This window comes from Pseudorca crassidens, chromosome 8 (genome assembly GCF_039906515.1).
Source record: "Pseudorca crassidens isolate mPseCra1 chromosome 8, mPseCra1.hap1, whole genome shotgun sequence".
Taxonomy (NCBI): Eukaryota; Metazoa; Chordata; class Mammalia; order Artiodactyla; family Delphinidae; genus Pseudorca; species Pseudorca crassidens.
In genome coordinates, this window is record NC_090303.1 from 49,619,210 (window position 1) to 49,645,779 (window position 26,570).

A 26,570-nucleotide genomic window follows, 5' to 3' on the forward strand; every position below is an offset into this window, starting at 1 on the left:
TCTCATATATATTTCACATTTACCGCACATCTGAATTCTGACTAGCTACATTTCAAGTGCTCAATGGCCACATGTGGTTAGTGGCCACCAAAATGGACAGTCTAACTGTAGAGCCATATGCACGCAGTTAATCACTTTTACATCTGATAGTTCTATGAACAGCTGAAAACAGATGTCAACCGAGGCTAACCATTCCCAATTACTTGAACCACTCTCCATAACGCATGCTTTCGAGCCCCTTCAAGACTGGGTCTGGGCCTACAATGTTGAGACTTGGTTATATTTAAACAGTAAATACAACCATTTAAATTGAATTTAAACACTATCAGAACAATTTGCCAAGTTTCTACCAATGTTGGATTATTACAAATTTCATGTAATAGTTCTCCCAAGTTTTTAAGATATTTTAAACCAACAGAAAAGTTGCAAGAATAGTACAACGAACAACTATTTACCATGCTGAACTATTTAAAAGTATTTGCAGACCATGTGTCTGCAAATTTAGACCATCATCCCTAAATATCTTAGCAAGTATCACCTAAGAAGAAAGAACAGTTTCTTGTATAGTTCTTATATTATCATTATAATACCCATGAAATTAAATATAAATAAAATAGTATCTACTGTATAATCCATATATGAATTTCCTTGATTGTCCCAGTGATATCCTTTATGATTAAAAAAATTTTTTTTTCATTTAGGAACCTTGAACCAAGAATCACACATTGCATTTAGTTTTCATTCCGCTTTAGTCTCCTTTAATTCGAATTGTTTTCCTTTTTGTCTTTCAGGAGTCAAGTATTACTTACAACAAAATTTTAGTATTAAAAGTGTATTGAGAATCCAATTTCATTAGAATTAATAGGCTGACTGCTGGTTCTCTTCTTTTTCTAGCCCCAAATATTTTCCCTTAAGACCTTTTACTTAGGTCCCTTCATGGAAGTTATTTACAAACTCTCAAAGGAGAAAAAGCCACATGGAACACAAAATCATCTACTGTATATACCTAACTTGCTGCACTCTCTGTATTTAATTCACAATATTTTATTCATATCTGATATAAGTTATGTTTAAAAGAATGTTTACACCAACAATTGCCATCTACCAGACCATCTGGATTATTTTAATAATTCTCTGTAATTTTTGACATAGTTTCTATTTTACTATAAAAACATGGCACAACTAAAGTCTGACATATTTTACTCAAAATAAAAAAGCATTAAGATTAGGTAATTAAAATAATCATGACCATTAAAAAGTTTTTAATGAGGGTAATCCCACAAATATCCAAGAATCAAGTCCTCAAATACATTATAACCCATGCTAATAATGCTTTGCCAGTGTAGATACAGGTAATTTTTAACCACAAAATTCTATATAAACGAACAGGGATATGTTAATTAATTATAACTGATCTGTTAATGAAAAGTATGTCCTTCCAGAATATAGATGTTTTTAAACTGTAACTTAGAATGTATTGGGATATAGTCTAAGATGTATTAGAATGCTAACTTGAGAAATAATTATAATAGAATGCCAAATTGCTTTCATCCTTTTATGATCCAAATCTTTTCTGGAATCAATGAGTTAAAGAACTGAATCTGCCATTAATTCTTTCTGATTTTTTTTTTTTTTACACAGTACTATTACCCTTTATATGTCAGCAATTAATTATGTCTTAAGTGGCATTCTCTTAAAACAAAACCCTCCCCCACCCCCTTCAAATTAAACTAATCTTTCTTCATATGTCAGAGATATTTCTATGATTCAATATTCATCTTTACTTTTTAGAAAATCTGCTAAATTTATCCTACAAATTCTGAACTGGGCTTATGAACTAATTCTTACTATCTTCATCTCTCCTTGCTTTGGATCTCTTTTATTGTCTTGGTTCTTCCACAGTTACCTGAATTCACTAGGTCCCCTTCAGCTGCAGTGTCACAGGAGTTTTACTGTTGTCACAAATATACATATCATAGCCATACAATATCAGTAAAAATTATACCTCTTCCTCTGCCTTTTGCCCTTCAAACGAGCCATCCATGAAATCACCAGTAATTTTTGAAAATAATAAAGAGACTTAATGAAGAATAACGTTAGTATTTTCTAATTGTTAGAGATATCTGAAAAACCCTAGTATTATTCATCTTCTTAACTGCTGCAATGGAAATTTCAAAATACTCCTTTCTGGGCAACACTCCCCTATTATCTCAACATTGACTCAATGTTAAATGGAATCACTGATTCTATGTTAAGTTACTGTTTACAGATGTGTACTTTATATAAGCAAATAAAGCAATAAAAACCAGTTCAGTAGTTCCCAAATTATGAAAGAACTTGTTAAATTTTTAAAACATATTTTATAGAAATCAGTTTGTACCTTCCCTATAAATAAACTTGTGTGAAAGTGGTTATTAGATATCTAGGTTTACTCTTAAAAGCTTGTTTTAAATGTATGTAGCTGTATGTTACAATTCTGAACACATTTTTTCTACCCCTACCAAATCCAAGATGTCCCCAAATCATGAGAATCCAAAGTCTAAAAGACATAAAAAGACACCTACGGCTAAGGGAAAAATGATTTTGTCTAGGTACAGAGGGCACTAGGTGAGCAAAGGAAGGGTCCTCCATCTCATGGAAGTGGTAATACTTATGAAGTATGGCACATAATACATGGTCAACAACAGCAGACCATGGGTATCTGAGTACTCTGAATACTGGGGCAAGAGAGTTCTAAGTTTTTAAACTTTAAAAATATAAAAATGGTTGGTCAAACTTCCTAACATACAGTGAAGGATAGAATATAAAATATAATCATCTAATTTGATTTCTTTTAATAGTAACTTGCCTATTCTAAATCCTTTGCAATTAAGTATCATCTAGAAAGTTTCTTGATAACTTTAGTTGTTCAGAAGGACATGAAACAATACCCTTAGATTATCAGCTGTTCCTACTACCTTAAAATTAAGGCAAAGTAAATACAAATTATTGCTTTATCTTTTAAAAAATAATTATTTTGCTTTTAAGACTATACATTCTCAAAGAGTCAGATGGTAGGAGAAAAATGGGAAGACAGAAAAACTGGGTGGGAAATAAGAAGGGTCTCCAAATGGTAGAGAATATAAAACACAAAAGAATTGGTGCCCTTAAGGAAACATTAAAGTGACATTATTTCCTATATTTTCAGAACTTAAATTCAAAATACTTACTGTACTTGCTCCAGAGATATGATAAATCAAAATCACAAGTTGCATCCAGCCTTTCCATTCATCTGTTTGTTCTCTATTTAACACTTTAGTCTGTGTAAAAGAATCAAAATTTGCTTTAAAATTCATCATGAAGCTATTATTTGGACAGTATACATTAAATATGTTAACATTTTTCTCATAGGATATAAAGCTAATGCTTCTTTCAAAAGAACGTTGGGGGAAAATCAGTTAAAGATTGTCATTTTATTTCTTGATAAAAGAGATAATAAAACTATTTAAAGTATAATATGAATTTGAAAATGAACATAAAAGAGACTTTAAATATTTAAGTTGATACTTACGGTTTTATATTAAGATTACTTTTAAACTATGACAGATATGTTTGTAAATCTAAAAAAATGGCATTTAATAATTTTCTTTAAGAGAATCTTAGAATTTCAGTTAGAAAAGATCTTACAGTTCTTTTATACTTTATTGTGGAAAAAAAGCTCCTTTATTATACTTTATTTTCTCTAGAATATTCCCACTGGAAATGAAGAACTGATTAATCATCCTCATATGAAAGTTATGTCTTACAATAGAATTTATTAATTCAAATGACTTATAAAGGAGTTATATTAATATTCTGAGCAATTACAGTAATACTAAAATAGGAATTCAGAATATTGTGAACAGTGCCCACCTTATTATGTAAGTTCTAATTTGTGTGTACATGTCTGACTATATAAACATATAAATATAAAAAGTGTTTATTAGTATAATTATATGTTTTTAACTTATAAATGATAATAGTATCTCATGTTTGAAGACCATTACAAAATTGGGAGCACCTCAACTTTCTCCATCCTCAAGCAGGCAAAATGACACCAAGTCATGATATCTTTTTCACAGGTCATTATTTTCCAACTTTTCAACAATCTTTATGAAACTATGAACTTTCTCCAAACTGTTTCAAAAAAGCAACAGTTAAGAGTCCACTAAGTGAAGTACAGCTGCAATATTCCTTCATCCTCTTCTATATATGTAAATGTTTGTATATTATGGCATGATAAATGATATTATTTCATTAATCTACACTTTGTAATGAGATGAAAAGGATAACATGAACTAAAAAGAAAATGACTCTTACCTCCTTAGTATTTTCATTGTAAAAGACTCCCAAAACCAAGATGTAGATAATTGGAATAAAGAAAGTTGAATGTGTATAAAATTTGTTTTCCTTCATAAATAGATTTGCACGGTCACACATATAGAAATAAGCCATGATCAGGCCAAGTTTGCAGAAAGACTGTAAAAGTATTCCTAATGGAGACACAGGGGGATTGATAATATTTTTCTTTTCTTCTCCACTTTCCAAATCAGTACAAGGCTTATTCTTCCGATGAGCGTTATGATGAATTATATAAAAAATTAAATATCCAATAATAGATAAAGTGAAAAAACAAGCAGCTAGCTTCTGTAGGAGAGTAAGAGGAGGCCGAGGTTGACAACAGGAACCATCTACAGGCTTCAAAATCCTATTGCAATACACGTTCATAAGAATCATTGCACTCTGTGAAAAAATCAAGTTATTTCATTATTATCTTGTCAGTAATGTATTTCCCATTAGATTTTCTCCTGTGAATACTACCGTTTCAGCACTAAAACCAAAGTGCTTTTGTACTTTTTGCTACCATTTCCCAAACACTGATGTAAATAACGGTATTCCTTCAATCTGTAAATAACTAGTTCAGGGTTTTTCCAACTTCTTGGGTTATTAACCGTAATGAAAAATTCATTTTATAATGTGACTCAGAACACATATATGGGAAACAATACCTATCCTTACTACTTGGAATGCGTCTGACTTTTTTCCATTCTATTCTTTAAAAAAAGAAAAAAAATGCTGATTTCATGGCTGTTAATGGGCTGTGACCTTTGGTTACAAAAATACTGACAGATGTCAAGGACCAAAGAAATTTAATTAGCAGATTTTCAATACAAAAGATACCAAGATACTTAAGATAGAGTCCCAGTCTTTAGATGTGAAAAAAGAATATAAAATAACTGCCACCAAAAATAATTCTTAGCTGACAGTATTTATAATATGCCCTTCATTTGGTTTACAGTTTATGGACCACTTAGGATTCAACAGTTTTAAGATTTCTAATTTTAAATGAGGTGTAGAATCTTCAACATGGTTTCATTATAATAAAAATATTCTAGGCAAGCTGCTAAGTATTTCTAGTTGAAGGTTCAGTCAAATCTAGTTTATGAAAACTGTATAGTTTAGGTACCCCTAGAACTCTTAAGATGATTATATTATTTAAGCCTAAAACATTCAAAGTACTCAGTTATTTAGAAAATCTCATTCTCTTAGCTCTGAGACTTCAGGAGACTCTGAGCCTGGAACTCTTGCAGATACTAGCCTACAAACTCCATCCCAAGGTTCTTAACCAGTTCCAGGGAGTCCACAAAGCCCTGAAAAAATATGGAGAACTGTGTGTGTGTGTGTGTGTGTGTGTGTGTGTGTGTGTGTGCGCGCGCGCAGACACGCATTTTTCTTCAGGAGAGGAATACAACCATTACTTTTAATCAGATACAGGGTTATGTGATCCTCAAAAAGGTTAAGAACAACTGCTTTATAAGAAAACAATAACTCTAAGTAACATCTATTGTACTATGTGTGAAAATTTATAATTATGCAGCTCTCTTTTGTACTTAACCTAAAATCCTTTTCCACTCATCAATCTGGATTTGTTCAGTATCTACTTTGTACATTGAATCATGTTTAGGGTATCAGAACTAGAAGGAAATAATAAAGATCATTCTACATATTAAAAAAATGTGCTCTTCACAGAAGTTGTTTTTTTTTTTTTTTTTTTTTACGGTACACGGGCCTCTCACTGTTGTGGCCTCTCCCGTTGCTCCCGTTGCGGAGCACAAGCTCCGGACGCGCAGGCTCAGCGGCCATGGCTCACGGGCCCAGCCGCTCCGCGGCATGTGGGATCTTCCCGGATCGGGGCACAAACCCGTGTGCCCTGCATCGGCAGGCGGACTCTCAACCACTGCGCCACCAGAGAAGCCCTTCACAGAAGTTTAATCTTGTAAATTTAAGGTTCAAGGCTAAGAGAATATAAAGCAGTAGTTTTCAAACACGAGTGTGCTGAGAACTTACAAGCTTTATATGAAACAAGGGATATTAAAAGAGTAACTAGCACTCACTAAATGAAGTCGCATTTCCTCCCTTCTGTAACTTTCTCCCTTAGAGTATACTAAAACTCTCACTTATATATTCAGCTAAGTGATGGAAAGCAAAATTATTTCTAGATCTATGTTTAGACAGAATAACTGCAACTAATTAAGACTGCAATTAAATTATTTGTTACATTACAGTGACATACAGCTATAACCAATTAGATATTACAGTCTGTACTGACAGACACAAGAATTCTTACAGTTTCTCTGCTTGATTCAGGAAGATGTAAGCCATCCAAAGATTCCATGATGGTTTCTTGAGCAATTAATTTGGAAACACTGAACATCTTAACATTCGATTTAGAATTTCTGGTGCTGCTATTCAAAATACTGATTGCAGCTTCATTGTAGGCATCTATCTTCTCATTAGTGATCATTTTCCTATTTTCACTTAATAGATCTTCATAAACAGGATCTGCACATGAAACATATTTTTTTAAATACCCTTAAAAATCCCTACTGATAGAAATTATAATCATGCAAGTTAGTTAACTGCATTTCATATTTTGTTGTTAAAGTTCAGAGAATTCCAAGCACTTAATAATTCATTTTAAAATAAAGTTGGCCAAGGTTTGCAATAGATTTCCTATCCTGTATTCAATTTTTGAATCAATCCATAACCCTCTTAAGGTTAAAGAACTTTTATACCTCTTCTCTCTTAGGTACATAGCTTTCAGGAAACATTTTTATGTTCTAGCATGTCTTAAGAGTTTAAAAATTTTGGATGCTGGGTTATAGCAGGTAACCAGAGTTTAAAACTGGATTATGGAAGATGGCCTAATTAAGAATAGCAGCCAATCTTTTTTTCCTCCTGTTGCTGATTCATTTTGCAAACTTTGTTCACACAATTAGGAGGTAATGTTATTAAGGATCGAGGTCTTTTATCACTTACCATAAATCATTTAAATTTAACTTTTTCCTCACTTTAGTAATAGAAAGGTTAACAATGAGTCTGTAAATGAAATAGGGATTTTGGAAGAGATTATCACCACCGTGTTGTTTCTCTCAGCTTGACATTAAACTTGGAAACAGTCATAAGAGTTTCTGACAAACAACTTGAATTGCTAAAATACCCAAGGCATTTCATATTGTGCTAGGCATTAAATAATGGACATTCAATAAACTCCTGAAATGACTTGATCTAATGTCAACTTTCTCTTAAAGAATTTCATTACCAAGTATAAACTAGCTGGTTTGAATTTAAATATATTGTCGATTCCAAAGAATATTTACTTCCAATGAACCTAATATTATGAACCAGACAATTATTTCTCTATTTCCCAATCACAATAAGTATACTTGGTAAGAAATTAAAAAATCAGAGGCAAACATCTTATTTGCCTTTAGGACTTATTCTCTTTGTCATACTCTGCAGCTGTTCTACCTGCTAAGGTTCCTTGGAGAATCTCTTTATTTATTATTAATTTTTTTTTTACTTATTGTATTTATTAGTCTGTCTATTCCTTAAGTTCAAAACAGGAAAGCAAATAGCTCAAATTTATTCTAATTTTTCAAACCTTATTTCAAAATTTATTCTCATAAAGTAGTAATTCTGCTTCTTGAAATAGAAAATAGAAACCTATACCTCAAAATATATACAAAATGACATTTTTCATTACTTATCCCTTACCTTGTAAGACCCAATACACATCACTAGTCTTTGCCAATTTTTCTAAAAGTGGTGCTATGGAGGTAATGTTCATTTTATATTGGGAAAGTGCTTCGTTGCTGCCATTGTGAATTTTAATAGACCACTAAGAGGAAGTAAAAATTAAACATTAATGATTTGTCACAGAAAAATTAAAGTATGTAATTTCCTCTGTTGTAACAAAGGTTATTTTAAGATAATTCCCATTCTTATTCAATATTAGAATAAAGTATGGTCAAATTATTTCATGAAATATATGAAGGCAGTTATAAAAAGCTGACATAAAATTAGACTTTCAATGTATAACGTTCAAGAAGAATGTAATTTTAGATATAAAATAGTATTGACATTTACCATCAAATTTCCTAAGTTCATTCAGATCTTTTAAAAAAATTATCCATCTAATTAATAGAAATAGGAATTAAAATATAAGTATAATCAAGAATTCTATATAACATAAGTTAATTTTTTCTTAGCATGTTAAGTATGAAACAAAAATCATTATGTAAGAATACAGATAATAACTTACTGTGGCAGCTCCTGCTACAACCACATGGGGCTTTGCAACAGAATCCTGAAGAAAGAAAAATCTTTATAATAGTGTTATATTCAGTTCAGGAAATTAACGCAAGTAATATCCCTTAATTTTTTCCCTTAAATTTAAGTTCTTCTTCCATTTAAATGCATTTTAATTTTCTAGGGTTCCTTATCAGATTCTTGTTACAACAAGATGGACACCCCATGCCTAAAACCTTACATGGTTATATGACTATACAGGATGGCATGAGGCTTGTATGGCTAATTCTTTGGTGTTCTTTAAAACAAAAACAAAGACAAAAAAACACTACTGAAATCTAACACAGTCTGAATTCTGAGTAAACTGTGTAAAGCTCTAGTATATTATGTAGCCAATTAAAAAGTATTCTTGGAAGCCTAAAGGGTATACAGTTTAAGTGTTAAATAAAATGCAGTGCTCTAAAGAAACATGATATTTTGGGAAAGCCAATCTAGTATGTATTTAACAGTAAACTGATAATTATTACAGACCATAATGTGGAAAAAAATGAGAAATTTGGTAAAGATCCTCACCTAGTGCAAATTATACTATTAATAATACTATCAGTTATATAGTACTTAGTAATTTACTAAGTATTTCTCTTAAATTAGCTCATTTTAATATAGATTCTTGCCACTTGTTAGATAGGCAGGAAGATATTATACATATCTTATTAAAAAAAGGCGATAGACTCAGAAAGGTTTATAGCTATTGCTGAGGCCTGGCAGGAACAAAGCCAGAACTTAAGTCTTCCGACTACTGGGTTCAATGCATCTTCCACAACATAGAAGATCTGATAATACAATCATGTGCACAAGAAACAATTAAAAACAAGAAATCAGAAAAAGTCCAACCCATATATAAAAATAGAAATGACAGTTACTGTCTCATTATGAAGGTAAAACATGCTCAGTGGAGAAAACTATGAAAGCAGAGAAAATAACAAAATTAATCTATTTCTCGTCAGAGATATTCCAGTTTCCAGTCTAGCATGCTCCATTTTACATTGCTACTTTAGTGAAACTTTCCTCATCTGTAGGTGGCTCCCTTTCTCACCCTTCACAGTGGTTATCCCAAATCATTTTTTCCTTACACAGGTCCCTCCTGTCCTCCTCACTTTTGGCATAAAGCTTAATTCTCGAACTTCACAGAGAAAACAGAATTCATCTGGCTTGTGTGCTCTTGCCTTCCTTCCTCCATTCTTACAACTTTGTCCATATGCTCACCCAGTCTACCTTCCTCTGACAGGAGAGTAAACAAAATATGTTCCTATTCTGCTTAATGGCTAACCCATTGCTCTGCATTTATACCTCCTCCCTTTTTACTTCTGGAGCTATATCCATAAGTTATCTCCTCAGACTCCTGAATTATCCATTTCATCCTTCTCTACTCTTCTTTCTTCCTTCAATCCACAAAATGTTAAATCATCTTTATCCTCAAAAAATGCTCCTTCAATCTCGTCTCACTCTCAAATTCTTCCCGTTCACACTCTTGACCAACAGATTACTTGGAAGAGCATTCCACTTTCACTATGCTAATTTCTATCTCTCTCATTTATGCCTCAACTTACCATGTTTTGATTTTGAATTAACCATTCATTAAAACTGCCCTCAGAGCCCATTAATGAACTCTGAATTGCCAAGTCCTGTAGTTTCATTCTACCCTATATAGTTCCTAAAGTGACACTATCCACTTTTTAAAACTCTTTCCTTCTCTGTGTGTGATATTAGTTATTCTTCTTCTGCTTTTCCTCTTACCCCTTTTACTACCTCCTCTCATAATCTTTTTTATAGTTCCATTCCTACACTCTCTTCTTTAATCTATACTTGCTGCCTATTCAATTATTTCTATTCAAGTCACCTCAAATATCAACTCACTCCATACAAAGACTCCCCAAATCCATCTAAGTAGCTCAGACTTAATGACTACTGTTCACCTACAGAATTAAATCTAAATTGCTGGTTTCCTTAATTACCTATATCTGCCACTCACCTAGAAGCTCTTTGAGGAGAGGAACTCTGTTATGTTAACCAGCGTATCAACGGTGTTTAGCCTGGTGCCTAAAATATGGCAGCTGATTTATAAATATCTGTTGGATAACAGTAGAGTTGTTTAAATTCAACTTTGCTTTTATGCCTGTAAGTCTATTTCAGTTCATAAGTATATCTTTCTAATCCACTGTTCTTCTAGAAATATTATCTCCTCTGTAAAGCTTTCTTAGATCCTCACACTACTCTAAACCACCCTCATCCTAAGTGCCTCTATCCATGGTGCTTTCGTAGTTCTTTGTGCTCAGTTCTATTGTTACCCTTCATATTATCATACCTTTATTCATAAGAAAGTCACTATCTACTAGATTGCACATTCCTCAAGGCCTGAGACTGGGGCTAATTCCCAGTCACATTCCTAATACCTAGAACAAAGCTAGTAATAGTACATACATAATAAAAATATACAACTTTGTATTCTCAGGATCTAGCAGCTTATTATAGAAATATTAAAACATAAATATATAAATACATGCATACATACATACTCTTTGATTGAAACCAATGAACTAATCAATCTCAGGTAACTACATGGCCATCTATCCAAATAAGTTGAATCTTTCCTCTCCCCCAATAATCATAAGGAGTTTTACAACAGAATCTAAAGCTCCAAAAACTAGTGTTAGCAAATTATAAGAACAGAAGATCGGAATATGCAATATATCTCCAGGTTAGTAAATAACAAAGGCTTTTTGTGATCTTGCCTGACTTATAAATTACATTACACTGATGTTTGTTTAACTGTGAATTTCTACTACTTTAATGGATATACTTTCAGGTCCAGCACAAAGGTAAAACACATGTTTAAATCATCTGAAATATACTCATAACATTATACTTCTGGACATTTAAAAACATATCAATAAAAACAAAATTATGTGAGATCCCAATTTTCCAGAAAGGTGAATTCTAGAGTTGTCTGCATGTTTGTTTTTTGAAAACTTAAACATTTTCTTAAAGAAACAAAGTTAAAAATGTTGACTAGGTTCTCACTGTATCCTACCAAAGTCTGTTTGGTTGCCGTACTAAACACTTATTGGGAAAAGAAGCAAAGAAAAATATCATTGCAACACAAGTAATTAAGCAAAACAAGGTCAACAAAATTGAATATTGTTTTATCCATCCCAAATGCAAATACCTTTGGAAAAGAATACAGGTTTAAATAAAGGACTGATAAGGAGCTATATGGAGAGACTGTGGAAGTTCTAAAGTGGACTTGTGAGAAGTTAGGGGTTTTCTGATGTTAACAGCATACTTGCCTTATATCTAATTTAACTCCAAACATTACGAGCCAAAACAAATTAGGCTCAACTTTTAGGTCACAAATATAATGATAAAAGGGAAGAAAACAGGATATTAAAAAAAAAAAAGTTTCCTGAAGTTATCAGTACATGAGTTTGCAGAACAAAGTGGACAAATGCTCAAGAGAATGTATATAGTGCTAGAAAGATGATCTGAGTTTGAATTAACTGAGCTACAACAGTAACAGAAAGTTTTAAATCAGTAAAGTGTGGTATAAGCATAATCACCATAGGGTTAGAATGGTGATAACAGAGGCATTGGATCAAAACTTTGTTCTCTCAGTAAAGTGATAATCAACCCAGCATGGTCGAAATCAAAAAGGCTGGTATAAAGTACAGGAGAGTGGGACAGGTGAGTATGGGAGAATGAGTTTTCAAAATGTGATTGCTCAAAACCAGCAAGGCCTATATTTTCAAATACAGACCTCAGTCCACACTTTGATACACTGTTTCATAGAACCATTAACCTCTGGATGCCACAGAAAATCCTAAAAGAGAAATGTAAGAAAAGAAGTCAAAGAAAATATTGTATGCACCATTCAAAATAAACTTTAACATATCTCTTATAGAGTACTTAAAAGTAAAACACTACCTTATCTACAATATCTTCATCTCTCATCCCATTTTGGTAAGAGTCTCACAATAGTTCTCCTTATGTCCACTTTTGCTTTTCTCTAAAATATTCCCCACATTTTAGTCAGAGTAATGTTTTAAATTTTTAAATCTGATCTTGCCACACCCCTGCTTAAGTATTCAAGGACTTTCAATCAGTTGCCCTGAGAATAAATTCCAAAGTCCTTAAAATTCCTAAGAAGTTGCAGGATCTGGCCTCTGCCTAGACATTCTGTCTTTTCTCCTGCCATTTTCCCCCTTGCTAAGTGTCCTTTTGGTTCTCATTCAGCTCCTGCAATGCTCTATGTGCTCCTTTTTCTCCAGGGCTTTGTTCCTGTTCCTTCTGCCTATAATGCTCATAAATTCTCCCCCTAAGCCTAACTAGCTTGAGGCCTCAGTTAAAACATTATTTCCTCAAGGAGAAAAACTACTTTTAATAATTCCTTGTTCTATACATTTCTAATGCCCCACTTTTTCCTTTTTGCTATCCTTATCCCATGTTTAATTGCACGTAGAAAACTATAATCACTCATACACTCCATTAGATCTAGGACATTGTTGTCTTGATCCCCATCTGTATTCTCAGTATCTAGAAGTCACCTGTGACTGGGAATTCAAGAAATTAATATATGTTCTTTTATGAACTTTGATCCTAAATACACACTGGTTTCAAATTAACGTACAAGATTATTTTTTCCTGGATAAAAATCTGAGAGACCAAATTTTCTATGTTATTACACAAAATAGTGCACACATTTATGAAATTATCTTACTCTACTTATCTACTCCAATACACTGAAACACATTTAGCACGTTCAAAGCATTAGCTGATCTGCAAATAAATTAACCAATGAATAGTTTCAACATTATAACATTTAGCTTACTGTTATATGAACTTACCACTTTAACTGATGCAGTCTTGTCTTCAAAAGGAATGTTTTCATGCTGCCATAAAAAAGGGGGAGAGACAACAGAGAAATATTAATGTGTAGATTAACTGTATGTAAATAATTCCTCCTTTAGTTGCTTTTGTTGACTCATTTATACACCATATCCCAATTAACTGCATTCAACCTGAAGGGGAAAAGACCTGCATAGACTGCCAAAAAATAAGTGATATTAAACTGTTTATATGTGATCTTCAACATCTAAGATGTAAAGATAAAACTCTAACTATGAATAAGCAGGTATGTGAAAATGCCTATGTAAATTATCTTTTTGCCAAGCTTCCCATGATTCAAATTTAATCCTAGTATTATTATCTATGGTAGAGACTGACCACTGCCAATGTAATATGGCTAGATGTAATATGGGTCATTTCCAGGCTGAAGTTCGCAGGGAAATTCTAGTCTCTGCCTTAACCTGATACAGAGACTGATGAGGCTGAATGTCCCAAATGGTACAACTAGAAAATAGTAAAAATTCCAATAGCAAAAATCGCTGAATGACTGCATGGAGCAAAGCCCCTTGCCAAACCACCTAGGACAAGCAGTGCTAAGTATTAAGATTGTAGCATGGTTTGCTGCTGCAACAACATCTAGTCTATTCTCACCAATATACTAGTACAGGCCCTGTCTAAACAGGAATGGACATATATGACTCTAGTTTATTGTAGATTTCACTTAGAAGACAGTAAATAGTCCAGTTGTAGAAAAAAATTAAAATCCAGAGACTACAACTTCTTGTAACTAAGTGTTCCATAAAAAGAATAAAAATCCTTTCATAGTTAAATATCCGGGATGCAACAGGGGTGGTTAATAAGAAGCTAATTCTCTTCCTAAAACCAAGGTTGAAATGTTTTCATTAATTTAATCAGACAGTATTTGTTTTTAAAATGAAATAACGTTTGCTTTTATCAACAAGCTAAATTTTAAAATTCTTATTAGTCCTGCTTAAGTATCTTTTCCCAAAATGATTTTTAAAAAAAAATTTTTATTGGAGTATAATTGATTTACAATGTTGTGTTAGTTTCAGGTGTACAGCAGTGAATCAGTTATACATATACATATATCCATTCTTTTCCCATATAGGCCATTACAGAGTACTGAGTAGAGTTCCCTGTGCTATACAGCAGGTTCTTATTAGTTATCTATTTTATATATAGTAGTGTGTATATGTCAATCCCAATCTCCCAATTTATCCCTCCCCACCCTATTCCCTGGTAACCATAAGTTTGTTTTCTACATCCGTGACTCTACTTCTGTTTTGTAAATAAGTTCATTTGTACCCTTTTTCCCCAAAAGGACTCTTGAGGCCATTAATTCAACAGAACTTTAAGGTATGATATATGAAAAGAGCTTTCTTGGTCAAATAAGTCTGGGAAATACTGGGGCAGAGAAAAATCATATAGGTGTTCTCCTCCTACTCCATCTTAACCTTTAACAAATTCTTAAAGAAATAGTGTGTCATGAAATTTCTTTTTCCTTTTTGCATAGCACAGTTAATTCAATCAATTCAATCTTTGTTTCCTTTATTATTTTAATATAACATTTGCTATATACAAAATAATATATCACATATATGTAAGTCACAAGGCACACTAAAAATAAATAAGCACTTGTGAACCCATGGCACAAATCAGAATGCTACCAACACATGGAATGACCTATATGGCCCTCTCCCTCTCAAATTCCGTGCTTTGCCCAAAGAGAACAACCATCTTGAATTTTATTTTGCTTTCTTTTTTATTATACAGTTTTGTCACATATATATGCATCTTCAAACGATATACTGTTCCGTTGTGTTGGCTTTCACTTCAACTTTTAATTTTGAAAAATTTCAGACTTCTTATAGCAAAGTTAATACCCTTTACCAATGGTTAATATTTTCTACACTAGCTTCACGTGTCTCTACGCACCACATGTATTGGGTGGGCCAAAAGGTTAGTTCAGTTTTTTCCGTTAGGTGGCTCTAGTAGCACTTAGTTGTCTTTAACTTCATTCGAAACAATTTTGTTAGATTCTATGTGACAGCTATCATATCAGCGTGCATTTAAAAAAAGACATCTAGGGGGACTTCCGGGAAGATGGCGGAAGAGTAAGACGCGGAGATCACCTTCCTCTCCACAGATACACCAGAAATACATCTACGCGTGGAACAACTCCTACGGAGCACCTACTGAACGCTGGCAGAAGACCTCAGACCTCCCAAAAGGCAAGGAACCCCCCACGTACCTGGTTAGGGCAAAAGAAAAAACTAAACAGAGACAAAAGGATAGGGACGGGTCGTGCACCAGCGGGAGAGAGCTGTGAAGGAGGAAAAGTGTCCACACACTAGGAAGCCCCTTCGCGGGTGGGGACTTCGGGAGGCGGAGTGGGGGAGCTTGGGAGCCGCGGAGGAGAGCACAGCAACAGGGGTGCGGAGGGCAAAGCGGACAGATTCCGGCGCAGAGGATCGGGCCGACCGGCGCTCACCAGCCGAGAGGCTTGTCTGCTCGCCCGCCGGGGCGGGCGGGACTGGGAGCTGAGGCTCCGGCTTTTGTCGGAGCGCCGGGAGAGGACTGAGGTTGGCGGCGTGAACACAGCCTGCAGGGCGTTGGTGCGCCGCGGCTGGCCGGGAGAGAGTCCGGGGAGGGGTCTGGACCTGCCGAGGAGGCAAGAGACTTTTACGTCCCTCTTTGTTTCCTGGTGCACGAGGAGAGGGGATTAGGAACGCTGCTTGAGAGAGCTCCAGGGACGGGCGCGAGCCGCGGCTAAGAGTGCGGAGCCCAGAGACGGACATGGGACGCTAAGGCCGCTGCTGCCGCCGCCAGGACGCCTGTGTGCGAACACAGGTCACTAGCCACACGCCCTTCCGGGGAGCCTGTGCAGCCCGCCACTGCCAGGGTCCCGGGATCCAGGGACGGCTCCCCCGGGAGAGCGCACGGCGCGCCTCAGGCTGCAACATCACACCGGCCTCTGCCGCTGCAGGCCCGGCCCCGCACTCCGTGACCCTCCCTACCCCCCCCCCCCCCCCCCCCCCCGGCCTGGGTGAGCCAAAGCCTCCGAATCAGCGGCTCCTTTAACCCCGTCCTGTCTGAGCAAAGAACAGACGCCCTCCGGCGACCTACACCCACAGGCGGGGCCAAATCCAAAGCTGAGCCCCTGGGAACTGTGAGAACAAAGAAGAGAAAGGGAAATCTCTTCCAGCAGCCTCAGAAGCAGCGGATTAAAGCTCCACAATCAACTTGATATACCCTGCATCTGTGGAATACCTGAATAGACAACGAATCATCCCAAATTAAGGAGCCCTGTGGATGAAAGGCTCTTGGTGCTGCAGCCAGGAGTCAGTGCTGTGCCTCTGAGGTGGGAGAGCCAACTTCAGGACACTGGTCCACAAGAGGCCTCCCAGCTGCACATAATATCAAACAGCAAAAATCTCCGAGAGATCTCCATCTCAATGCCAGCACCCAGCTTCACTCAACGACCAGCAAGCTACAGTGCTGGACATCCTATGCCAAACAACTAGCAAGACAGGAACACAACCCCACCCATTAGCAGAGAGGCTGCCCAAAATCATAATAAGTCTACAGACACCCCAAAACACACCACCAGACGTGGACCTGCCCACCAGAAAGACAAGATCCAGCCTCATCCACCAGAACACAGGCACTAGTACCCTCCACCAGGAAGCCTACACAACCCACTGAACCAACCTTAGCCACTGGGGACAGACACAAAAAACAACAGGAACTACGAACCTTCAGCCTGCAAAAAAGGAGACCCCAAACACAGTAAGATAAGCAAAATGAAAAGACAGAAAAACACACAGCAGATGAAGGAGCAAGATAAAAACCCACCAGACCTAACAAATGAAGAGGAAATAGGCAGTCTACCTGAAAAAGAATTCAGAATAATGATAGTAAGGTTGATCCGAAATCTTGGAGATAGAATGGACAATAGAATGGACAAATTGCAAGAATCAGTTAACAAGGACCTAGAAAAACTAAAGATGAAACAAGCAACGATGAACAACACAATAAATGAAATTAAAAGTACTCTAGATGGGATCAATAGCAGAATAACTGAGGCAGAAGAACGGATAAGTGACCTGGAAGATAAAATAGTGGAAATAACTACTGCAGAACAGAATAAAGAAAAAAGAATGAAAAGAACTGAGGACAGTCTCAGAGACCGCTGGGACAACATTAAACGCACCAACATTCGAATTATAGGGGTTCCAGAAGAAGAAGAGAAAAAGAAAGGGACTGAGAAAATATTTGAAGAGATTATAGTTGAAAACTTCCCTAATATGGGAAAGGAAATAGTTAATCAAGTCCAGGAAGCACAGAGAGTCCCATACAGGATAAATCCAAGGAGAAATACGCCAAGACACATATTAATCAAACTGTCAAAAATTAAATACAAAGAAAACATATTAAAAGCAGCAAGGGAAAAACAACAAATAACACACAAGGGAATCCCCATAAGGTTAACAGCTGATCTTTCAGCAGAAACTCTGCAAGCCAGAAGGGAGTGGCAGGACATACTGAAAGTGTTGAAGGAGAAAAACCTGCCACCAAGATTACTATACCCAGGAAGGATCTCATTCAGATTTGATGGAGAAATTAAAACCTTTACAGACAAGCAAAAGCTGAGAGAGTTCAGCACCACCAAACCAGCTCTACAACAACTGCTAAAGGAACTTCTCTAGGCAAGAAACACAAAAGAAGGAAAGGACCTACAATAACGAACCCAAAACAATTAAGAAAATGGGAATAGGAACACACATATCGATAATTACCTTAAATGTAAATGGACTAAATGCTCCCACCAAAAGACACAGATTGGCTGAATGGATACAAAAACAAGACCCATATATTTGCTGTCTACAAGAGACCCACTTCAGACCTAGAGACACATACAGACTGAAAGTAAGGGGATGGAAAAAGGTATTTCATGCAAATGGAAACCAAAAGAAAGCTGGAGTAGCAATTCTCATATCAGACAAAATAGACTTTAAAACAAAGACTATTAGAGGAGACAAAGAAGGACACGACATAATGATCAAGGGATCGATCCAAGAGGAAGATATAACAATTGTAAATATTTATGCACCCAACATAGGTGCACCTCAATACATAAGGCAAATACTGACAACCATAAAAGGGGAAACCGACAGTAACACATTCATAGTAGGGGACTTTAACACCCCACTTTCACCAATGGACAGATCATCCAAAATGAAAATAAATAAGGAAACACAAGCTTTAAATGATACATTAAACGAGATGGAGTTAATTGATATTTATAGGACATTCCATCCAAAAACAACAGAATACACATTTTTCTCAAGTGCTCATGGAACATTCTCCAGGATAGATCATATCTTGGGTCACAAATCAAGCCTTGGTAAATTTAAGAAAATTGAAATTGTATCAAGTATCTTTTCTGACCACAACGCCATGAGACTAGATATCAATTACAGGAAAAGATCTGTAAAAAATACAAACACATGGAGGCTAAACAATACACTACTTAATAATGAAGTGATCACTGAAGAAATCAAAGAGGAAATCAAAAAATACCTAGAAACAAATGACAATGGAGACACAACGACCCAAAACCTGTGGGATGCAGCAAAAGCAGTTCTAAGGGGGAAGTTTATAGCAATACAAGCCCACCTTAAGAAGCAGGAAACATCTCGAATAAACAACCTAACCTTGCACCTCAAGCAATTAGAGAAAGAAGAACAAAAAAACCCCAAAGCTAGCAGAAGGAAAGAAATCATAAAAATCAGATCAGAAATAAATGAAAAAGAAATGAAGGAAACGATAGCAAAGATCAATAAAACTAAAAGCTGGTTCTTTGAGAAGATAAACAAAATAGATAAACCACTAGCCAGACTCATCAAGAAAAAAAGGGAGAAGACTCAAATCAATAGAATTAGAAATGAAAAAGGAGAGGTAACAACTGACACTGCAGAAATAAAAGAGATCATGAGAGAGTACTACAAGCAACTCTATGCCAATAAAATGGACAACCTGGAAGAAATGGACAAATTCTTAGAAATGCACAACCTGCCAAGACTGAATCAGGAAGAAATAGAAAATATGAACAGACCAATCACAAGCACTGAAATTGAAACTGTGATTAAAAATCTTCCAACAAACAAAAGCCCAGGACCAGATGGCTTCACAGGCGAATTCTATCAAACATTTAGAGAAGAGCTAACACCTATCCTTCTCAAACTCTTCCAAAATATAGCAGAGGGAGGAACACTCCCAAACTCCTTCTACGAGGCCACCATCACCTTGATACCAAAACCAGACAAGGATGTCACAAAGAAAGAAAACTACAGGCCAATATCACTGATGAACATAGATGCAAAAATCCTCAACAAAATACTAGCAAACAGAATCCAACAGCACATTAAAAGGATCATACACCATGATCAAGTGGGGTTTATTCCAGGAATGCAAGGATTCTTCAATATACGCAAATCTATCAATGTGATAAACCATATTAACAAACTGAAGGAGAAAAACCATATGATCATCTCAACAGATGCAGAGAAAGCTTTTGACAAAATTCAACACCCATTTATGATAAAAACCCTGCAGAAAGTAGGCATAGAGGGAACTTTCCTCAACATAATAAAGGCCATATATGACAAGCCCACAGCCAACATCATCCTCAATGGTGAAAAACTGAAAGCATTTCCACTAAGATCAGGAACAAGACAAGGTTGCCCACTCTCACCACTTTTATTCAACATAGTTTTGGAAGTTTTAGCCACAGCAATCAGAGAAGAAAAGGAAATAAAAGGAATCCAAATCGGAAAAGAAGTAGTAAAGCTGTCACTGTTTGCAGATGACATGATCCTATACATAGAGAACCCTAAAGATGCCACCAGAAAACTACTAGAGCTAATCAATGAATTTGGTAAAGTGGCAGGATACAAAATTAATGCACAGAAATCTCTGGCATTCCTATATACTAATGATGAAAAATCTGAAAGTGAAATCAAGAAAACACTCCCATTTACCATTGCAACAAAAAGAATAAAATATCTAGGAATAAACCTACCTAAGGAGACAAAAGATCTGTATGCAGAAAATTATAAGACACTGATGAAAGAAATTAAAGATGATACAAATAGATGGACAGATATACCATGTTCTTGGATGGGAAGAATCAACATTGTGAAAATGACTATACTACCCAAAGCAATCTACAGATTCAATGCAATCCCTATCAAACTACCACTGGCATTTTTCACAGAACTAGAACAAAAAATTTTGCAATTTGTATGGAAACACAAAAGACCCCGAATAGCCAAAGCAATCTTGAGAAAGAAAGAAGGAACTGGAGGAATCAGGCTCCCTGACTTCAGACTATACTACAAAGCTACAGTTATCAAGACGGTATGGTACTGGCACAAAAACAGAAAGATAGATCAATGGAACAGGATAGAAAGCCCAGAGATAAACCCACGCACATATGGTCACCTTATCTTTGACAAAGGAGGCAGAAATGTACAGTGGAGAAAGGACAGCCTATTCAATAAGTGGTGCTGGGAAAACTGGACAGCTACATGTAAAAGTATGAGATTAGATCACTCCCTAACACCATACACAAAAATAAGCTCAAAATGGATTAAAGACCTAAATGTAAGGCCAGAAACTATCAAACTCTTAGAGGAAAACATAGGCAGAACACTCTATGACATAAATCACACCAAGGTCCTTTTTGACCCACCTCCTAGAGAAATGGAAATAAAAACAAAAGTAAACAAATGGGACCTAATGAAACTTAAAAGCTTTTGCGCAGCAAAGGAAACCATAAAGAAGACCAAAAGACAACCCTCAGAATGGGAGAAAATATTTGCAAATGAAGCAACTGACAAAGGATTAATCTCCAAAATTTATAAGCAGCTCATGCAGCTTAATAACAAAAAAACAAACAACCCAATCCAAAAATGGGCAGAAGACCTAAATAGACATTTCTCCAAAGAAGATATACAGACTGCCAACAAACACATGAAAGAATGCTCAACATCACTAATCATTAGAGAAATGCAAATCAAAACTACAATGAGATATCATCTCACACCAGTCAGAATGGCCATCATCAAAAAATCTAGAAACAATAAATGCTGGAGAGGGTGTGGAGAAAAGGGAACCCTCTTACACTGTTGGTGGGAATGTAAATTGATACAGCCACTGTGGAGAACAGTATGGAGGTTCCTTAAAAAGCTACAAATAGAACTACCATATGACCCAGCAATCCCACTACTGGGCATATACCCTGAGAAAACCATAATTCAAAAAGAGTCATGTACCAAAATGTTCATTGCAGCTCTATTTACAATAGCCCAGAGATGGAAACAACCTAAGTGTCCATCATCGGATGAATGGATAAAGAAGATGTGGCACATATATACAATGGAATATTACTCAGCCATAAAAAGAGACGAAATTGAGCTATTTGTAATGAGGTGGATAGACCTAGAGTCTGTCATACAGAGTGAAGTAAGTCAGAAAGAGAGAGACAAATACTGTATGCTAACACATATATATGGAATTTAAAAAAAAAAAATGTCATGAAAAACCTAGGGGTGAAACAGGAATAAAGACACAGACTTACTAGAGAATGGACTTGAGGCTATGGGGAGGGGGAAGGGTAAACGGTGACAAAGCGATAGAGAGGCATGGACATATATACACTACCAAGCGTAAGGTAGATAGCTAGTGGGAAGCAGCCGCATAGCACAGGGAGATCAGCTCGGTGCTTCGTGACCGCCTGGAGGGGTGGGATAGGGAGGGTGGGAGGGAGGGAGACGCAAGCTGGAAGAGATATGGGAATGTATGTATATATATAGCTGATTCATTTTGTTGTGAAGCTGAAACTAACATACCATTGTAGAGCAATTATACTCCAATAAAGATGTTAAAAAAAAAAAAAAAAGAATTCAGTAAAAGTAAAAAAATAAAATAAAATAAAAATAATAAAAGACATCTAAATTGGTGAATTTTTGTGTAGCCATTTTTTTTTTTTTTGCGGTACTCGGGCCTCTCACTGTTGTGGCCACTCCCGTTGCGGAGCACAGGCTCTGGACGTGCAGGCTCAGCGGCCATGGCTCAAGGGCCCAGCCGCTCGGCAGCATGTGGGATCTTCCCGGCCCGGGGCACGAACCCGTGTCCCCTGCATCAGCAGGAGGACTCTCAACCACTGTGCCACCAGGGAAGCCCCTTGTGTAGCCATTTTAACACTGAAGATGAAGAAAAAAAGCGACGTTTTTGGCATATTATGCTTCATTATTTCAAAAAGCAAGTGAAATGCAAAAAAAGATTTGTGCAGCGTATGGAGAAGGTGTTGTGACTGATCAAACATGTCAAAAGTGGTTTGTGAAGTTTCATGCTGGAGATTTCTTGCTGGACGATGCTCCATGGTCAGGTAGACGAGTTGAAGTTGATAGCAATCAAATCAAAACAGTAATTGAGAACAATCAGTGTTATACCACACAGGAGATAGCTGATATACTCAACATATCCAAATCAAACTTTGGAAATCATTTGCACCAGCCTGGTTATATGAATCACTCTGATGTTTAGGTTCCACGTAAGTTAAGACCTTCTTTACCATATCTCCGCATGCAATTCTCTATTGAAATGTAATGAAAATGTTCTGTTTTTAAAACAAATTGTGACGGGCGATGAAAAGTGGATACTGTACAAAATGTGGAATGGAAGAGATCGTGCGGCAAGCGAAATGAACCACCACCAACCACACCAAAGGCCGGTCTTCATCCAAAGAAGGTGATATTGTGTATATGGTGGGATTGGAAGGGAGTTCTCTATGATGAGCTCCTTCGGGAAAACCAAATGATTAATTCCAACAAGTACTGCTCCCAATTAGACCAACTGAAAGTGGCACTTGACGAAAAGTGTCCAGAATTAGTCAACAGAAAAATGCATAATCTTCCATCAGGATAACACAAGATCACGTTTCTTTGATGACCTGGCAAAAACTGTTACAGCTTGGCTGGGAAGTTGTGATTCATCTGCCGTATTCACCAGACATTGCACCTTTGGATTTCCATTTATTTAGGTCTTTACAAATTCTCTTAATGGAAAAAAATTCAATTCCCGAGAAGCCTGTAAAAGGCACCTGGAACAGTTCTTTGCTCAAAAAGTTAAAAAGTTTTGGGAAGATGGAATTATGAAGTTGCCTGAAAAAATCGCAGAAGGTAGTGGAACAAAAGAGTGAACACACTGTTCAATAACATTCTTGGTGGAAATGAAAAATGTGTCTTTTATTTTTACTTAAAAAACCGAAGGCAGTTTTTGGCCCACTCTATACATAGTTTTTCTCCTTTGCTGAGCCATATGAAAGTAAACTGCAGACATAGTAACAATTTCACCCTTAAACACACATCTCCAAAGAATATGTACATTCTCTTACATAACTGCAATACTACAGTCCCACCTAAGAATTTGACATTGATATTATCTAATTTAATATACAGTGCATGTTCAACTTTCCCTAATTGCCCAATAATGTCTTCTCTATAGTTCTTATATTTTAATCTAGAATTCAATTAAAACCAGGTATTGTGCACCCGATTGGAGACAAGATGGTGGAGAAAAAGGATCTTGAGCCCACCCCCTCTCACAAGAACATCAAAATCACAACTAACTGCTGAACAACCATGGATTAAAAAAAGACTGGAACCTACCAAAAAAGATATTCTACACCCAAAAACATAAAGAAGAAACCCAACAAGACAGTAGGAGAGGCACAGTCATGATATAATCAGATTCCATATCCTGGGTGGGTGACCCACAAGGAGAATAATTATATCACAGAAGTTCTCCCACAGGAATGAGAGTTCTGAGCTCCATGTCAGGCCCCCAGCCTGGGGGTCCAGCATCGAGAGGAGGAACGCCCAGAGCATTTAGCTTTGAAGGCCAGCGGGGCTTGACTGCAGTAGCTCCACAGGAATGGGGGAAACAGGGCACACACAAGGTCTTGTGAGGGCATACTTAGAGGGCACACATAAGGTCTTGTGAGCACCAGGACCCAGGGCAAAAACAGTGACTTCATAAGAGACTGGACTGGACCTACCTGCTGGTCTTGGAGGGTCTCCTGGGAGGCTTGGGCATCTGTAGCTCTCTCTGGGGTCATAAAAGCTGGTGGCGTAATATCGGGGAGTGTTCCTCTACTTGAACTCTTGCTGGAGACAGACATCTTTCTTGGGTAATTAGCATCAAGACCAGGTCCCACCTAACAGCCTGTAGGCTCCAAGACTGGAACACCTCAGGCCAAACAATCAACAGGCTGGGAACACAGCCCCACTCATCAGCAGACAGGCTGCCTAAAGACTTCCTTAGCCCATAGCCACCTCTAGACATGCCCCTTGACATAGCCCTGCCCACCAGAGGGCCAAGACCCAGCTCCATTTACCAGTGTGCAAGCACCAGCCTCTCCCACCAGAAGTCTGCACAAACATCTAGACCAGATTAACCCACCATAAGGCAGACACCAGAAGCAAGAAAACTACGATCTGGCAGCCTGTGGAACCAAGTCTGCAAACGCAGGTCAGAACCTACCCTGAGACCAGCTGGTCACTGGACCTTGGGTAATGAGAGGGAAAGTGTACTGCTGGGACACATAGGACATCCCCTATAGGGGGCCACTTCTCCAAGGTCGAGAAACTTAACTAAACTTCCCCATACATAAAAATACAAATAGAAATTTAGACAAAATGTGATGGCAGAGGAATATGTTCCAGATGAAGGAAAAAGAAAAAAACCCAGAAGAACTAAGTGATGCAGAGATAGGCAATCTACCTGAGAAAGAGTTAAGAGTAATGATTGTAAAGATCATCCAAGAAATCAGGAAAAGCATGGATATACAGAGCAAGAAGGTACAAGAAGTTTATAGCAAAGAGGCAGAAAAATATAAAGAGCAACCAAACAGAGATGAAGAATACAGTAATTGAAATGAAAAATACACTAGAAAGAATCAACAGCAGAATAAATGAGGCAGAAGAATGGATAATTAGGTAAGTGAGCTGGAAGACAGAGTGCTGGAAATCACTGCTGTGGAAAAGAAAAAAGAATGAAAAAAAAAACAAGGACAGTTTAAGAGACCTCTGGGACAATGTCAAATGCACCAACATTCACATGATAGGGGTCCCAGAAGGAGAAGAGAGAGAGAAAGGTCCTGAGAAAATATTTTAAGATATAACAGCTGAAAATTTCCCTTAACATGGGAAAGGAAACAGTCACCCAAGTCCAGGAAGCACAGAGAGTCCCATATAAGATTAACCCAAGGAGGAACATGTCCAGAAACACAGTAATCAAACTGACAGAAATTAAAAACAAAGAGAAAATATTAAAAGCAACAAGGGAAAAACAACAAATAACATACAAGGGAATCCCCATAAGACTATCGGCTGATTTTTCAGCAGAAACTGTACAGGCCAGAAGGGAATGGCATGATATATTTAAAGTGATGAAAGGGAAACACCTGCAATGTTTTGGAGGGTCTCCTGAGAGACCTTTACCCAGCAAAGCTCTCATTCAGATTTGATGGAGAAATCAAAAACTTTACAGACAAGCAAAAACTAAAAGAATTCAGCACCACCCAATCAGCTTTACAACAAATGCTAAAGGAATTTCTTTAGACGGAAAGAAAAGGCAACAATTAGAAACAATAAAATTATGAAATGGGAAAACTCACCAGTTAAGGCAAACATAGAGTAAAGGTAGCAAAACACCCACATGCAAATATAACACCAAAACCAGTAACTGTGAGAGAAGGAAAGTACAAATACAGGTTATTTAAAATGCATTTGAAATTAAGATATCAGCAACTTAAAACAATCATGTATATATATAGACTGCTATCAAAACCTCATGATAACCACAAACCAAAAAACTATAATAGATATACATACAAAAAAGAAAAAGGAATCCAAGCACAACACTAAGGATAGTCATCAAATCAGAAAAGGAGAGAACAAAAGAGGGAA

General features: G+C 36.6%; 1 protein-coding gene across 1 annotated transcript in view; it reads right to left on the bottom strand.

Annotated features, from left to right (window-relative positions):
* CASD1 (CAS1 domain containing 1) overlaps positions 1–26,570 on the bottom strand; it is an 84,474-nt gene that overhangs the window by 39,067 nt on the left and 18,837 nt on the right. The window contains exons 4-10 of the mRNA XM_067746390.1: positions 13,512–13,556; positions 12,425–12,487; positions 8,624–8,668; positions 8,077–8,200; positions 6,647–6,861; positions 4,339–4,761; positions 3,210–3,299 (exon numbers count right to left, since the gene is read on the bottom strand). Coding sequence (XP_067602491.1) covers positions 3,210–3,299; positions 4,339–4,761; positions 6,647–6,861; positions 8,077–8,200; positions 8,624–8,668; positions 12,425–12,487; positions 13,512–13,556 — 1,005 coding nt within the window. The remainder of the gene's footprint in view (positions 1–3,209; positions 3,300–4,338; positions 4,762–6,646; positions 6,862–8,076; positions 8,201–8,623; positions 8,669–12,424; positions 12,488–13,511; positions 13,557–26,570) is intronic.